At 39.8% G+C, this 18,074-nt stretch overlaps 1 protein-coding gene across 2 annotated transcripts in view; it reads right to left on the reverse strand.

The window, feature by feature from the left end:
• Positions 1-18,074, reverse strand: part of ENPP3 (ectonucleotide pyrophosphatase/phosphodiesterase 3) — a 73,975-nt gene that overhangs the window by 30,115 nt on the left and 25,786 nt on the right. For both annotated transcript variants that reach the window (XM_034765645.1, XM_034765644.1), the window contains exons 7-14: positions 16,076-16,155; positions 15,355-15,474; positions 14,046-14,155; positions 11,038-11,103; positions 9,223-9,295; positions 2,148-2,256; positions 1,841-1,969; positions 1,092-1,123 (exon numbers count right to left, since the gene is read on the reverse strand). In XM_034765645.1, the coding sequence (XP_034621536.1) occupies positions 1,092-1,123; positions 1,841-1,969; positions 2,148-2,256; positions 9,223-9,295; positions 11,038-11,103; positions 14,046-14,155; positions 15,355-15,474; positions 16,076-16,155 (719 nt within the window). The remainder of the gene's footprint in view (positions 1-1,091; positions 1,124-1,840; positions 1,970-2,147; positions 2,257-9,222; positions 9,296-11,037; positions 11,104-14,045; positions 14,156-15,354; positions 15,475-16,075; positions 16,156-18,074) is intronic.

The raw sequence follows: 18,074 nt of genomic DNA on the forward strand, positions 1-18,074 counted from the left end.
GAATTAGCCAATGAAAGAAAAAAAACAAAGGAGAAGAATCAGGGGGTAGCCGTGTTAGTCTGTATCTACAAAAACAACAAGGAGTCTGGTGGCACCTTAAAGACTAACAGATTTATTTGGGCATAAGCTTTCGTGAGTAAAAACCTCACTTCTTCGGATGCATCTGAGAAGAAGGCATTCCNTTGGAGGCAAATCCTAGATGTTCCAGTTTGTATGTGGGCTTGGCCCAGGAGGTCTCTATGGGGGATCAAGGGAAGGAAATTTCCCACACTCCAGAGTAGGCGGAATTGGTTGACTTGCATTGGAGTGGATCCACAGACCTTACCCCACCACCAGGCAGGTGGAGAATGAGTTATCTGAGAGCTAGGATCTAGAGTACAGATGCAAGGCAGTGGAGAAGCAGGCCCAGGTTTCCTACAGGAAGGTTAACTCAACTTCATTACATGTGCAGTAATTTCTTCTCCTTTAACAACAAGGAGTCCGGTGGCACCTTAAAGACTAACAGATTTATTTGGGCATAAGCTTTCGTGAGTAAAAACCTCACTTCTTCGGATGCATCCGAAGAAGTGAGGTTTTTACTCACGAAAGCTTATGCCCAAATAAATCTGTTAGTCTTTAAGGTGCCACCGGACTCCTTGTTGTTAAAGGAGAAGAAATTACTGCACATGTAATGAAGTTGAGTTAACCTTCCTGTAGGAAACCTGGGCCTGCTTCTCCACTGCCTTGCATCTGTACTCTAGATCCTAGCTCTCAGATAACTCATTCTCCACCTGCCTGGTGGTGGGGTAAGGTCTGTGGATCCACTCCAATGCAAGTCAACCAATTCCGCCTACTCTGGAGTGTGGGAAATTTCCTTCCCTTGATCCCCCATAGAGACCTCCTGGGCCAAGCCCACATACAAACTGGAACATCTAGGATTTGCCTCCAATTGTACTCAAAGAGTCACACTTGAGTCAATACCCCCACTAAAAACAATATGGACCTGGTGCAAAAGTTAGGGTTTGAGAAGTGCACATGCAATATAGCCACAAAAATATGCCTTTTAATCAAAATACCATTAAGAGGAAATAAATGTACAAAGGTTTACTCACGGTAAGGTTTTTAACAATTCCTTCAGAATCAACTGTTTAAGAAAACAGACAATAGAATAAGTTGCATTCAAGCTATTGAAAATTCAAGAATTGCATCCACTTGTATACTATTTGTAAAAGTGAGCACCAAGTGTTTTGTCAGCCTGTGCAGATTACCCAGCCATGTACTTATTAGCTGCCAGAATCACTAGCTAGGAACCCAAAAAGGTGGACTGCAGAAAGCTGCCATGGCAGTATCTAATCAAAGACAAAGCTGACAAATCACTGGAGACAGACTCTCCACCTCTACCCCACCCCCACTTTGGAATATTAGATTTGCAGTACTGGACAAGATCTGGATCACTGGTCCTTTAAGTCTTGTTTCCTGGCTTTGGCAGTGGCCATACCTAAAGCTTCAGAGAAAGGCAAATCTGCTGCCATAATTCATCATCCACACTTCAAGAGAGATTTAATCTTTTGTTGTTAACATTTAGTTTTGAGTTTGTTTTTATTTTTACTCAACCCTGCTGCTTTAGGGAAGGCTAATGTTTTTAGGGATAATAAGATGCCCACAAGAAATGAGAGAATAATTACAATTACAATTAATAATTTTAAAATAATAATTTTAAAAATGCTAAATCTTATTCATTCCCTCCTCAGGGCTTCATTATAGACATCCCCAAGGTTCAAAACTATTGGCTATCCATTTTCCTTATTTTTTTCCTTTCAGCTGTGCTGGTTGTGCACTAACAGCATGGGTTCACACTTACAAGTAAAGTAGTCTTCTGGAACATTGTAAGCCCGAATGCGAGCTGCAGGCCCATCATACATGTAGAAATTAATTTGATTAAAATAATCTGTCATGTATTCTAACTGGTTGCAGTAAGTCTTATCCATTCCTAAAACGAGAATACATAAATATTTATTTTGTTATATTAGAAATTGCAATATTGACAAGACTATTGATAATAGTTTATTAAAATAGTGATCATGAACACCAGAAACAAGGAAGAGAATAAACAAGGATATATAGTAGAACAGATACTGAAAAGTTAAGTACAAAACTAGATACAGTACCATGATCAGCCAAAACAATGAGATTTACACAGTTGTGCAGGTTCCTCTGTTTTAGCCCCTCCATTAACATTCCCAATGCCTCGTCTGCTAACTGCAAGGCTTTAATGACCTACAGATAAATAGAGTTTCATTAGAATTTCTCTTTGCTATTGATTTCAATACCCCTAGTCAATCTATCAGACTGTATAATCAGAGTAGGGGAAAATAAGCAAGTTTCTCTATCATCTTTCTACACTTAATTTTTTCTTTGTTTTTGAGCTGAAAAACAATTCTGTCAATATCACTGCATTTTATTAGTGCAAACATCCACCGATTCCACAAAGCAAAGCATGATTTGTACTGCTTTCTCCGTATAAAAGAAACCCTCAAACCACCATACTAAGTTTTGCTATACTACATTCGAAATAGCTTTTGCATAATAGATGCTAAATCTGGTATTTATCAAAGTGCCAAAGTTGGTCAAATGTGGCCCCAAATGTAGGATTTTTTAAAAAAATATTCTTTTACGAAATCGGCGACCTAGAAAGAGCAATAAGGAAATTATTTTTCTTGCATGTATTATTTGAAATATGAACGCATCCCTTTATTATCAATAAGCACCATTACAAGAATGCATATATATACTGTGCCAACTGTTCGTACAGTAATAAAGTTGTAATTCCATTGAGCTCTTACCCCTACAAAGGGAAATTCCCTTTCCAATTTGGGAAACTGAAGCCCTCCTTCTAAAATTCAGATGGCAAGTATACCCACAACAAAGAGCAGTTCCCCTTTGGTATCCCACCGCCTTTCTCATGCTTGCCAGCTCATGTGGTACAGAAGAAGAGATTGCCTTGATTTTTTTCTGCCGCAAGGCATACCTCTTCCACCCTCCTAACAGAAAGAAGACATACACTTAAATCATTTAAAAGACATAAGTATATGTATTTTGTCTCAGGGCTTTGGAGCGAAGCCCGGAGCTGGAGCGTGGAGCAGCTCCGGAGCAGTGGAGCTGCAGGTTTTTGCCTGGAGCTGGAACAGAGCTGGAGCACAGCTCCAAAGCCCTGTTTGGTCTGATTCTGCTTCCTGTTTATAGCATTGCACGTGTAACTAAGAGGGGATAAATAAGTTAAATCACAGGCTTTATTTCTCTCTCTCTCTCTTAAAAAAAAAAGAATGACTACTTTTCTTGAATAGTTGGAAGAACACCAAGACAGAATGGAGTATTCATCACAGCATAGACTGAGAGAATAACAATAGCTTTGATTCTGTTCACACAGGCAGTTATGAATAGACCTAGGCACATTTGGGGGGGGAGGGGGGCAAATAGCTTATTCACTGAAAAATGTAGTTTCAGGTTAACCACAACTATTTGCAAATTTGGGTCGAATTCAGCTGACTAGTTTTAGCCCCAAAAAAATGAAAAATAATTTTTGAAAAAGTCAGATTGTTTCACTTTGATATGTTCTAAATTAAACAAATTGTCTTTTCATTTCCAAACTATGTTTCATTTTGAAATTTCACTAGATTTATTTAAAAAACAAAAAACAGTGAAAAAGGAAATGAACCGGGAAAATTTGTTTTGGATCAAACTAAAACTTTTCATTTGAGAAAAAAATTAAATATCTTTGTTTCAAGTTGACCCAAAACGACATTTAAAAAAAATTTTTTTGGTTCAGCCACAAGAAAATCAATTATTCACTCAGCTCTAGTTATGAAAAAACATACAGTAACTTCCAGATTACTTAAGATTTCTGATATGATACCACCAGAAATCTTATATTACATTGTAGCTTTATGTACTACTTAGGCCTGGTCTACACTAGGAACTTACATCAGCATAGCTACGTTTCTCAGGAGTGAGAAAAATCCATACCCCTGAGAGATGTACCAATACCAACCTAACCTCCAGCATAGACAGTGCTAGATCAACGGAAGCATTTTTCCGTCAACCTAGCTACCACCTCTCCGGGAGGTGGATTGATTTAACTGACAGAAGAATCCCTCCCGTTGGCATAGCAAGTGTCTACGCTGACATACCCTTAGATTGTATGCTCTTCGGGGAAGAGACTATTGACTTGTCTTCACTACTGCGCTAAATCAGCACCGCTGCCACTGATGCAGTGGCACTGATTTAGCATGTCTGGTGAAGACGCATTGTGTCTACAGGAGACTCTTCCATCAATGTAATTACTCCACCTCAACAAGAAGCAGACGCGACATAGCACAGTGTAGACACCACTTTAAGTCCATATAACTTACATCGCTCAAAGGGGTGGGTTTTTTTCATACCCCGGGTAACATAAGTTACATCGACTTAAGCAGTAGTGTAGACAAGGCCTATGTTTTTTATGTGTTTGCATTAGTACAATGGGGCCCTAGTCCTGATGCTACAGCAATATGAATAATTATAACAATAATGCTGCATGTCAAATAGGTGGGTAATCCTAGTGAAGATCAAGTTTGAATTACATGGTATCTCTAAAATATTCCAGATCCCTCCTTAGCCCTCCATATAGAACTTTTCCTGCAACTGGCACTGTAGGCAGTTGAAAACCCAATCTGCTAACGGTTGGATTACATTCAAACTATTATAATTTACAATGCTCATATTGCTTTAAATTTAAGCCAGAATGATTTGTCTACTCTCAACTATCAAACATTTTAAACCTAAGTGAGATTTTTAAACCTTATAGAGAAAGCTATTCTATTTTGCTTTTCTTATGATTCAGGACCAAGGAACACTGAATGAAACTGAAAGTGAAATGAAATGAAAATGAAATATGATTAACCTGTAGAACTCATTTCCAGAACAAAGTCAGTAAGGGCAAGAGTTTATCAGAATTCAAAAGAGAATTAAAAGTTTATATGGATAATAAGAAAAGAATACTGACAGTTATGTTAGATTGAATTTATACATAAAACCATAGGAACCTGAAAATTACTGTACGCATGATATATATACATGTTATACACAACAATTTATATTAAAATATGATTAAGTTTGCAAAAATCAAGCACTCAAAGGTTAGGAAAGGCCAGAATTAAGGTTGCCTGTGCAATCTTAATTTGTTTTACAAGTGTGTATGCATTTTGATACAGTCTTTAATTACATAATCACATGCTGTTCTTTTCCAAAGACCTCCTGTGTTTTTTTCAAAGAACTCAGTGTGTATGATGGATGGTTCTCAATTAATAAGCTGCAGGTTAATATTTGGTTTATCCTCATTGTTTAATGTGTGACCCTAGGCCTTATTTACAACACACTATTCAAACCCTGCTTTGAAGACAGAATTATTAATTTCCATATAGACTTCTTTGACACTCATCATTATGGTAGCATATGAGTGCTCCACAAACATTAACTTATCTTTAGACCACCACTGTGAGATGAGGGACCACTATTATCCACTTTTTATAGGTCAAGCACTGAGGCACAAAGAGAGGAAGGACAAAAGTATCCACTAATTTGGGAGCCTGTCAAGGGGGCTGGTCCTTAAATGGGAAGTCAGGGACCAGCCTAGCGTTGACAGGCTCCTGTAAGGTAGAATGAGCCAACCCAGACCCATTTGAAAGTAATTAAATCCCTAGGTGGTTGGTTGGCAGCTAATATGCTAATGAGCCAGATAAATGTTTTTCAGGGCTCAGTTGGGGTGGGAGGATCTAGAGATAGGAAGCTCCTGAGGAAAATGGCTCTCAGGAGAGCTCACCAGAGCAAGGAGCCTGGAAGGTGTGATTCTAGAAAAAGGAGCTCCCCTAACACAGAGGAGCTCCCAGAGCTCCAGGCAGCAGCAGTAGAGAAGCCTGGGGAGCTGCAGCTGCCTGGAGAAAGTGGATACGGGTAAGTGCTGCAAGGAATAATGGTGGAAACTCAACTGAACCCAGCCCCAAGAAGGAAGGCTGAGGACTCCAGACTTGAGGAGAGTGAGGTGCTTGAGTGATAGCCAGAAGCTAGAGCCAAGAGAAAGAAGAAACTTTATTTCTGAGTTTATTTGGACTCAAATAAAGTAGACCCAAGGAGGGAACTTGTGTCTCACACCGTTTGGCTGTGCTGAGTTATTTAAGGAATACTGAGGAGGATAAACTGTGGCAGGATGCTTGCAGGGCCATCCTGAGATAGCAGAGGAGGGACACTTCAGGGTGCCACCCTGTGATAGTGCCCAATTTGAGACACCTAGGATTTGATTTTTTTCAGATTACTTAGCATCATAGAGCACTTTATACGTTGAAAGCACTGCTCCCATTCGCTTCAGTTTCAGCTGTCAGTTTTCAGCACTTCTGAAAATTAGACCCCAACGTCTCAAGTAGGGCACCCATAATACACAAGTAGTGACCTCTTGTGAAAAGTTTGGTTTAATGACTTGCCACACAGGAACTCTATGGCAGAGGCAGGCATGGAATCAGATTCTACAGGGTAGCATTCAACTGCCTTTACCACGAGACCCTCTTTTCTCTTCCTGTAATCTGCCCCATTCACTGCACACCTCCCAACTTCTGCAACAAATGAGGCAAGGGTCTTACAGATGGAACTGGTCAAGAATCTTTCAACAAAATGTTTTTTTCATTGGAAAATGTTGATTCATCAAAACTAAAATGTTTCAAAGGAGTGTACTGGCTTTGACTAAATTTTCATTGGGAAGGCCTCTCAGATCAAGGATGGAATTTAGAGGTGATGGCAGGGAGAGAAAAAGAGACCTTAGAATAGCCCCATGCCCAGTGGATAGCACTCACCTGGGATGTGGAAGAAGCAGGTGCAAGTCTTTACTATGCATGATTTATTTCCTATTTTTGAGTGCTTGACTTTGTAATCTTAATAATGTTCCTTTAACTTAGAGTTGTGTGTGTGCTATTTTCTGTTTTTAAAAAAGCAAACCAAAACATCCCCGCTCCCCAGATTCCATCATGTGGCATCAGATTGACACCCAAATAGGTCATCAGCAGGGTTGCAACAATTTGGTCCACCACGTAGACCTTTGCCACTTGCACAAATGGAGTAACTGATAGCAGAATGTTACCATTTCCTGCGTAGACCAATACTAAAGGGGGATGAGACAAATACTTGCTAAGAGCAGAGGAATGATGAGACTCAGAAATCTTGGGTTTCAGTCCATGTTCTGGAGAGGAGCATAATCTATTTTTCCCAACTGTGCCTTGTCCCCTTCTGCCTTGTCCCCTCCAACATTCTGTCCATGTCCCAGTCTTGTCTCTTCCCCTACGCTGGGATGCTTGTCCCAGTCCCATTCTCCTTGCCTACCCAGTCCCCTTCTCCATTCCTCAGGCTTCTCATCCAAGTTCCAGTCTCCTTGTCCAGCTGGTCCTAGTCTCTCCATCCCAGTCTCCTTTCCTTGCTCAACCCATTTCCCTCCTCCTGGCTGTTCATCTGATGTCTTTCCCCTTCTCCTAGCCTTCAGTCATCTTTATGCCCTGCCTTTATTTGCCCCCTATACTGGCTCAGAGGTTCTGTGGGGAAGCATGAGCAGTCCAGTCACATGTAGAAGCTGTCAGGGGATGGAGTATGTATAATCACTCTGTGGCTAGTCATCACTAGGCTGGTCAACATTAGGATCCATGAGGCGCTGGAGCATGCTCAGTGAGGACAGAACCTTTGGAAATTTTAGCTGCTTAAACTCTAAGAAATCTCTACTGAACATGTGAAAACAGCAGCTTTTTCAAGGGCTTATAACTTGTCCAAATTTGGGTGAACACAAAGATCAACTCCTCTGCCAAATGTCAAGTTCTTGCCCCTAACTACGGGAGCACTAGAGCTTTCCAAAGAAAAGTTTGCCAGAATTTTTTTAACATTGCAAAAGAACATGTTTTTCCCTAGCCTCATTTTTAGAAAGATCTGAACCATTTTGGCTGAATTTTTTTTTTTTTAAAGTTAGACCGTGACAGACCCCTGGCATGGAAAATTTCAGCCCAAATGGTTAAAGTTTGGCAAAATCATAAGCAACTGAAAACAGGGTCTTATAATGGGAAGTGTTGCGCAACCTTAATCTTAACCTTAATATGAAGAAGGAATGTAAACTCTCCTGCTTCCAGACATAAACCAACCACTAATCAACATGAATTACGTGGGTGAGGAAGAAATTTCCCCTGTAGCTTGGTTGTTCCATATTTGTCCACTAGAGGGACCATACCATCCTCTAAAGGCCACCTTCAGAGACAGAACACAGAGGGTATGTCTATACTACCCGCTGGATCGGTGGGCAGCGATCGATCCAGCAGGGGTTGATTTATTGCGTCTAGTCTAGACACGATAAATCGACCCCCAAGCACTCTCACGTTGACTTCTGTACTCCATCGGCATGAGAGGTGCAGGCGGAGTCGACGGGGGAGCGGCAGCAGTCGACTCACTGCAGTGAAGACACCGCGTTGAGTAGATCTAAGTACATCGACTTCAGCTACATTATTTACGTAGCTGAAGTTGCATATCTTAAATCAATCTCTCTCCCTCCCCCAAGGGTAGACCAGGCCTAACTTAGATAGACTATTGGGCTGATCTGGTATGACAATGTCTATGTTTCCCAGGAAGAAGTGTTCTGTGTGCATGTAAGTGAAAGTGAAATATGCTTTGAGCTAGGAATAACAGAAAATGTGGTGAATGATGTGGACTAAATAAAATACATATTAACTGGAGTTTGTATTGTATTTCACACTCATAAAAGGATTTGGCCAGCTTTAAGAATTTGTCACGTGGCCTTCAAGGATTACCTATCAGCCAAATGAAAGTTTGTTCTAAATATGTTCATGCTTGAATCTTAATATCCTTCCTAGAACTGTGTAGGTCTGAACAAATTTTCTGCAGCTCTGGTTAGACTACAGCTCTGCTTTTGTACTTGCAGCAGTGCTGGAACCATTGCAGGGTGGGACTGACTACTCCCAAGAGGCTAAACAAAATGAAAATAGGGATGTTGATAGTTAGCACTGTTTGCTGAATTCCAGTATTGAATAATAGTTATTCTGTGTAATTAACTAGAACGTAAAGCAAAGTCATGCTAATCAGGACTCTGCAATCCTTTCTGAACTGTATAAATTACTGTATACCATTATTTCTGGAGCAATTTAGCTTAAGATTAAAAAAAATACAACTTACTCCACCACTAACTGGTCCATATGAGTGTCCAGAACTATCAGGTTCTTCAATATACAAAGTATAGAAATCTGGCCTAGAGTTAAACCAAAGAAAAGAGCACTGTGAGAATTTGGGAAAGTTTCTGTAAAAACTTTATTTCAAAAAAGGAAACACTGAATAAAATTCCAAGCAAACAAAAAAACTTACCACAGTTTAAGCATTTTCCTCTCAATTGCTCTGTGAGCATAAACACTTAGGCCCACATTTCCAGAAGTGGCCTTCAATGTCTTTAGTTGAGCATCCAGAAATTGAGGCACCCAAAATTAGAGGCCATGGCCAGTGGTGCAAGTGGAATCCATTTCTGACCGGTATGGGAGTAGAGGGGGCAGAAACTAATGGGGGGCACGTGACCTTCCACGTAAATCCTCCCCGCCCCCAGCCTGGGGCCCCCCCGCTCTCCCCGTCCTCTCTCCATGATCCACCCCCTTATCTGTGCGGGAGCTCTGTCCTCCTCCTGCTGCGCTGGAGATTTCGGAACCGCAGCGGGCAAAGGAGCAGAACGTTGGGCCGCAGAGCAGCCCCACGGCCACAGCTCCTCCGTCTGTACAGCAGCAGCCCCGACGGAGCACAGGGCTGGGGGGGCAGTTCCCTGAACCACAGGGCTCTCCCAGAAACCACAGCGTGGAAAGGAGCAGAAGGCCGGCAGCTCCTCTGGCGGCTGTACCGCCCCAGCCCTGCCCTCTGGCGGAGCTGCTGCTGTACAGATGGAGCCGGAGGAGACGCAGCTCCTTGGAAGGCTCAGCGGCCCCACGTTCTGCTCCTCCTATGTCTTTTCCGTACACCGTACCAGCTATAAATATCTTGCTGGGCCACTTTACTTGCACTGCTGGCCATGTCTGAAAAATCTGAGCCTACTGCCATACTTCTTCCTGCTTTACTGGGTGAGATTCCAGAGAATTTCATCTAACCCCCAATTTATATGAGGTATTCACCTATAATCCCTCACACAAAAGAATGAAAAGCTTTCTTTTAATTTAGTCACATGTAACACAAATTCACCTGGTAATTCATTGCCCCATTTGACTACACAAAAATAATTCTTAAAATAATATTATTTAACTTAGCCAATCACAAACAGAACAGGAACAAAATGGCCATCCAACTGCTAACCGACATTTCCCAGAACACCACAGACCTAGAGCCTATGTTCACAACCTCTTAAGTATAAAAGCTCTTGGCATACACCTATTGCAGGGCACTCATATTACAAGGAATTAACATTAATTCTTGTTTGCCAACCTACAGCACATAGGAATAGAGTAAATTCCCACAAGACCACAGTAAGATAAATTTTAGATAACTGAACTGTAGTCTGCATTACTGTGTATAATGTACAATATTTATTCTTCTCAGAGAAGACTCTTAATTCTTTGATACACATAGATCCACAAAAGTACAAGCTTTGTTAAACAGACTTTCTTCCTCTCACTCTCATCCAAGAGTTATCTGGATGTCTCAGAATTCATCCAGGTAACACCAAAGAAAAAAGAAATTGTAAGCCAGCAAAAGACAAAACAAACCCCAGCCTATACAGTCCCATTCAAATATGTACACCCCACACTCATACTGTCAGGAACTTGATTTACCTCTTTCATCTCTGACTCTTGATCCAGGAAGATAATAGACACAACCATAATTACAACAGCCCTTTATATCTCAAGAAATAATAACTGAGCTTGTTTTACAAGCATATGAAAATAATGTGAAATCTAGACGAGTGAAAATCCTTCTAGCGTACTTTTTTTTAACACTGAGTTGTATATTATCAAGCTTTACCTCTCAGATTTGGAACCATCAAGCCATGTGAGTATTTCTGAAATTCTCTGTTGATATATAATTGAGCTAAAATAAAATAAAATAATAATTAATAATTAGGTATTGTCAGCAAGCATTTCCCAATACAAAAATATACATTTTCTAATACCCAGGAATGCAAACTTTCCTGGTAATTCAATTAGAGCCTAAGAGTTGGAGTCAAAAAGATAATAGGTATATGTTTTTGAATGTTAATGAATAAATGAGATACTTACACTGTTTAATTTCCCTAATATTTTAATGAAATGTAACAGTTCTAATGACAATTAATAAGGTACTGATCCTGCAAACACTTGAAAACATGCTTAACTTTGCACATGTACAAAGTTAAATAGGTACATAAGAGTTTATAGGTTCAAAGCCTAAGTTTCTAAAACAGACACATGTATAAATAGATAAGAAGAACTGTTTCCTTTATATAGCACATACAATTCAAGGACTTTGATATATGTTACAAACATTAAGTATCCTCATAATACCCTTGTTAGGTAGTTTAGTATTATTATCCCCATTTTGCAGATGAAGAAACTGATACACAAAGAGATTAACTTTCCCAAAATCACACATAAAAGTCTGTGGCAGAGCTGAGAATAGTAACCAGGTCACCTGACTCCCAGTCCTGTTCCCCAACCACAAAGTCATCCTTCTTTGTTCAGATTTATAAAGATAAGCCTGTAGCATGTTATTCTAATGAGGTTACAGGAATCATACAAAAGATTTGGGAGATGACTGAGAAATTAATAGGAAAAGCTTAGGATACTAATATTAAAGGCAGCTGTGAGGAACAAAATTTTAACTGTGAGGTTAATTCATCATGGGAGTATCTTATCAAGAGATGAAGTATATTCTCGATCACTCTGGCAGCATAAAGGAGTCTTAATGTAAATGAGAATCTGGCCCTTCATGTCTGCCTAAAAGATATGCCGTCGTTCAACCACAAGTTATTGTACTATGGAGTGAAATTCTATGCAGAGCCATCCCGTCCATAGGATGGACCAGGGCAACCACCCCGGGGCCCGTGCTTTGGGTGGCACCGTGCTTCGGGACCTGGGGTCCAGGGCAGCCTGGGGGATTAACAGGAGACCTGGTGCCAGCAGCAGTGAGCAACCTGGCCCCAGCCCGCCCTGCCCCAATGGCTCCCGCCATCGCTCGGGGGAGGGGGCGGAAGCTGGAAAGAGGCGGGGCAGGGGCTTGGGGGAAGGGGTGGAGTGGGGCGGGGCCTGAGCCAGAAGGGGAGGGGTTGTTCTGGGCCCCGCATCCCCCTAGGGACTCCCTGATTCTATGGCTGGTATTATGCAGGAAATCAAACTAGATGATCCTAATGGCTCCTTCTGTCCTTAAAAACTAAGTGAAATCCTGACCCCATTAAAGTTAATGACAGAACTCCAATTGACTTTGATGGGAGCAGAATTTCTATGAATTTTAGAAGCCATATATGCTTATCTTTATAAATCTGAACAAAGAAGGATGACTTTGTGGTTAGGGAACAGGACTGGGAGTCAGGTGACCTGGTTACTATTCTCAGCTCTGCCACAGACTTTTATGTGTGATTTTGGGAAAGTTAATCTCTTTGTGTATCAGTTTCTTCATCTGCAAAATGGGGATAATAATACTAAACTACCTAACAAGGGTATTATGAGGATACTTAATGTTTGTAACGTATATCAAAGTCCTTGAATTGTATGTGCTATATAAAGGAAACAGTTCTTCTTATCTATTTATACATGTGTCTGTTTTAGAAACTTAGGCTTTGAACCTATAAACTCTTATGTACCTATTTAACTTTGTACATGTGCAAAGTTAAGCATGTTTTCAAGTGTTTGCAGGATCAGTACCTTATTAATTGTCATTAGAACTGTTACATCCCTTCGAGACCTCTTTCTACTTGGCTTCCAAGAGCTCAGTTCGACTCCAGCCTTTGTCACTCAGGTATCTTTATTTGGATATAGCAATGATATGCTGAGTTCATCAGACTCAAATGCAGGACATGGCTGCAGGATACATCACAGATCCATATTTACACAGAAACCCTCTCCCTTTTATATACATTTACACATCTTATTGCATTTACTAGACATTACATCACACATTTTCGGATTGGTTCGGTTTCTCTGTAGGAACCAATGACTGTACAGCATGCTCTGTTCATGCACTGTCCATGCTCGACCTACTCTTTACCTCATCTTTACATTCCTGACTTATCTTGTCCATTTTTATCTTGTTCTTAGTAAATGGTTCCCTGGGCATTCCCTCTCTTCTCTTAGCTAGCTCAGACATTCTCTCTCTTAGCTAACTGACCCATGACTGACCCATAATTTAACACAAATGATCCATTTACCTCCCTAATCCTGTCTTCCCAGAAATGAGGCCTCCCATTTACTTAGTTAGCACAAACATTCTGTTTTCAGCCTGCTAATCTATTTACCTCCTTAATCCCATTTTCTGAGAAATGAGGCCTCCCCCATGTTCAGTTACTCACATCAAGTCGGGCCTATCTACAATATATACATTTCCTATAAAACAATACACTAGGAAAACATTGGCTTGTTATGAAGATACTATGTGAGGATTCTCATTGTGAAAAAAATCAGAGAAACTACAATATATTTTGCAGATTTGCCTGGAATATTTTTTTGTTTTTATCAAAATTGCAGGACTGTTTTCTAGTGGGAAACTATCATTTTACTATAGTTAGAAACTATCAAAGCCATCTAGGGGATAGAGATGCCCATCAATTATCCATGGTAACTGGGCATCTAAGTCCCTTAAGTGATTTTGAAAATCTCAGCCACAAATGTTAGTTTCATGGTAAAAGTGGGATAATTTGACACTAATACGGTGTCTGTTTCCCAGAACTTTGTTAAGAGCTCTAATACTTCATCTTTATTAAAAAAACTATTGCCAACTTTCAGCTTTGGACCAACTTATACGACTTGTGTCATAAATCTTTTGACTATTCTGAAACTTACTTGTTGTACAACCTGTACAAATTGGGGTATGTTCCATTAATAGGTACATCTGATCCAGGCCAAAAGAAGGTGCCAGTCTTCAAATTCTGATACATCGCTGTCAGCCAGATCTAGGTAGAGGATACAAATATCTTATTTCAAGCCATTCACACTACCGGATAACCAGATACAAGACAGTAGAGACAAGCCAAAGTACAGATTCAGAAAAATGTAAGTGGAGATCCTTTGCTAGGCTCACATTTTTCAGTTGTTTCTTTCACCTGCCCTACTGTTACCCAACTATTGCAATGTTTTGTGATGTGATATTTTTCTCCTGCTTACAGGATTGAAGATGGGATGTTGCCCTCTATTGGCTGTTCACAGCTTAGCATGAATGTCAGGGTATTTCTATACCTGACAGCTAACAATGATCTTCCTTTTGTTCCAGTGATACAGGCCTGTGGTTTTGGTTGTGAAGGGTTAGGGTCCAATCTGAGCTCAGCAGCAAGTATATGTTGTTTTATTACACAGAGGGGATAAACTTGCCATATTTAGGGTTGCAGCCACAGTCCCATTACAAGGCTGATTGGATTCCTCATGAAACAACAACAAAAATTATATATTTGAACCCATGCAATTTTTAGTTCTTTTTCAAAATGTTTGGTGCTGTGTTTATATTTTGAGATTACTGGTGAAAGAATATCATCAGTTTTAGGTCAGAGCTAAAGTTATTGATTTGTGATGAAATATGCAATATTTCATACTTAATAAAATACTTTGTTTATAACATGGGCAGTGAGAGATCTATGATGTCCTCAATTGTACACTCCCTTGCTTTGTAAATGATGTGACAGGTAAGGACACTTGACACTTAATAACCGTAAACTGTTTGTTTGTTTGTTTGTTTGTTTGTGTTTGTTTGTTTTTAAACAAAATTTTTGTTTTTAGACTTTCAGACCTGATGTAAGGGATTACTGCTGCAGTTTGCATAGCTAAGTTCAAAGTGCAAAATTTAATAAAACTCTCACTCAGTTAAGTGGTGCCAGCATTTTACTTCAGGTCTGAATATAGGCAAATATATATTAAATTTACACACAAAGTATCGCCACAAGTTTTCAGATACAGAAAATGATTTGGATGTTAAAGTTTAAACAACTTTTCTTCCTGTATCAAAGGCAAATTATCCATTACAAAATCAGCAATATACACTGCAGGATATGGACTATGGAACAAATTGATGAACCTTGATATCACACAACTTCGTATTTTATGCTTTGACATGAGCTAATCTAGAGGCTATGACAAGCACCATAAAAAGAATGATACATACTGGCTGTCCTTTCCACCAGATAGGGTCGAATTTTGCCTGCCCAGAAAGTGAGAAACTCTGGCTCAAGTTTACATCATACATGTTGTTGTCAATGATACCATGAGATTCTGGATACAAACCCTAAGAATGAAAATAAATTAAGAAAGGTGAAATATTTCTCTCATTCTTAGAGTAAAATGATATATATATACTGTGTTCCATTACAACTGAACATAGAAATTAGAGATAGAAAAGACTTACTAGGCCACATGTCATCCTTTTATCTGACAATCTGTTCAACTTCCATATTTTCATCCCAATTTCATTTAATTGGTGAAACTACTATGACACATGAAGCCCGATGTGTCTGCAAGCAGGTATGATAGATCCCAACTGGTTACATATAAGCAGCACAAACAATTTTAATATGTGACTGAGACCAGCACCCCTATACAATCTATTCTAACAAAGAGCAGGAATAAATAATCTGTCCACAGGGCTGGACATAGACACCTCTGCTAAGGAAGGCAGCATATTTATGTAAACATATGAACTATGGCTCTTTCCTCCTCTGTTGCTCTCTGCCATGCCCCTCCATAGTTCCTTATCCGATCCCTCCCTTATTGTTACTCTCACTGTAGTGTCACATCTAAAATGAGATTGTTAGCTCTTTGGGATAAGCACCTAACATTTTGCAGACTGTACAAATAATGAAGAATACAAATAATAAATTCTCACTCACCGTGACAATAGTGTAGTGATTTGGGAAGGTTTTGGTGGGGTAAGCAGCTCTCATGTACTTTGAATGCGTGCCACATGTTTCTGCAACAAATCATGCTGAGTGATTATAAGATTACTTCCCAAGCAATTGTAATATTGAAAATTAGAGCTGGTCACAAAACATTTTTAGATGACATTTTCTACCAGGTTCAGTTTCTGTGATTCAAGGTGTCATATTCCTCATATGCAAATGTTCAGACAATCTCTCTAAGGTACTTGTATAGCCCCCATTACTGTAGTACCTCACAATTTTTAATGGCACAACACTCCTGTTAGGTAAGGAAATGCTAATAGCCTCATTTTACAGATTTGGAATTGAGGCAAGAACACAATGGCTAAGTGCCTTGTCCAAAGTCACACAGGCAGCCTGGCAGAGCAGGGAATTAAGCCGGCTCTCCCAAGGCCTGGACTAGTGACGTAACCACTGGACCCTCCTTCCTGTCTCCTTTGAACAGTCACGTCTCTTGCTGTGCGACCGTTTCCTGAAATCCAACTTCATTCTTCTGTTTAAAATGTTTCTGTCACTCAATCAGAGATCAGAAAGAATTTGGGGTTCAGTGATCCACCACATTACGTAAAAAGAGAATAGTAAGATTAAACAACCCATAGGCTGAAAACTATTCATCCAAACTATTTGGCAGATGCTTACAAATAACAAACAAATAGAGTGGATTCATCAGGTTCAGTTTGCAAATAATTCACAGACAGTGAAAAGGGCTAAATTCATAATGAACATTACCTGTAATTAATAGTTTGACTAGCTCTATTGAAGATAATACCTAGGTTTTCTGGGCCAAACTATTAAAAACAATCTATGGAGTTAGTAAAGATACAAGGATAGATCACCACAACCTCTCAGGTTTGTGATAACAGCATGAGTGGTTAGGGTGACCAGATGTCCCGATTTTATAGGGACAGTCCCGATCGTTGGGTCTTTTTTCTTATATAGGATCTTATTACCCCCCAACCCCCTGTCCCAATTTTTCACATTTGCTGTCTGGTCACCCTATGAGTGGTGGCAACAACTTTTTTAAGTTCTTATATTATCATCTACTGACCACCAATGGTCCACAAAGACCTTCTGTGTGGTCTGCAGAGTTGCTGGTGTCACCATGCTAATCACTGATAAGTCTTCAAGCACAAAATGAGTTTATGTTCATGTTTTCCTTTCCTAAATGTACTTTCTTATGTAACCAAGCTCTATAGTTGCTGCAGAGAATGTATGGGACCAGCTGGGGAAAGGAAATGGTCCTTAAGAAGAATTGGTTCATGATATGAAAGTTAGCACACCACTGTTTTATCTTCTCTCACATGTAAATAAAGGGATCCCCCCATTCCAGCTGCTAATGTGAGAAACAAAGTGTGTGAATGCACAAACCACTGTTAAAATTGAAAACAGGTGTGTATAACTAGTAAGTGTAATCCAAAGTTCGAAATATCCTCCTGGAAGCTTGAAATTAACATTTCTTTCATTCCACTAGGAAAGATAAACTTCCCTTAAATCTGTTTCAAACAGAGCTTCACATAAACTTGGACTTTTCATGAAATGACTTATTAGCTGATTGCATTTCTTCTGCTGGTTCAGAGGCAGCAAAGAATAAAACACGCAAGGATCAGGTCAGTTTGCTCATTAGTCAGAGTTATGACTCTCTTACAGCCCTTGTTATATTTAATAGGTTAGCCACAAAACAGATATGTTTGTTTATCCAATTACACTTAGTGGCTTCCAGCAACCATGTCAAGTTTTTAAATATATAATATAAAAAGTAAATACATTATCATTCTGTCATATTCAGAAGAAGATAAATGAATTGAACCATAGGGACACTAGGAGCAATGAGGCTTTGGTTCTAAAGTATTTCCATGAAAACCAAACTCAACTTATGGGCAAGTTTTGAGGGCCCACTACAGCAACATGCTGATGACCTTCTATCCCCACTAACTTCAGAGCACTGTGCATC

The sequence above is a fragment of the Trachemys scripta genome, chromosome 3 (assembly GCF_013100865.1).
Source record: "Trachemys scripta elegans isolate TJP31775 chromosome 3, CAS_Tse_1.0, whole genome shotgun sequence".
Lineage (NCBI taxonomy): Eukaryota > Metazoa > Chordata > Testudines > Emydidae > Trachemys > Trachemys scripta.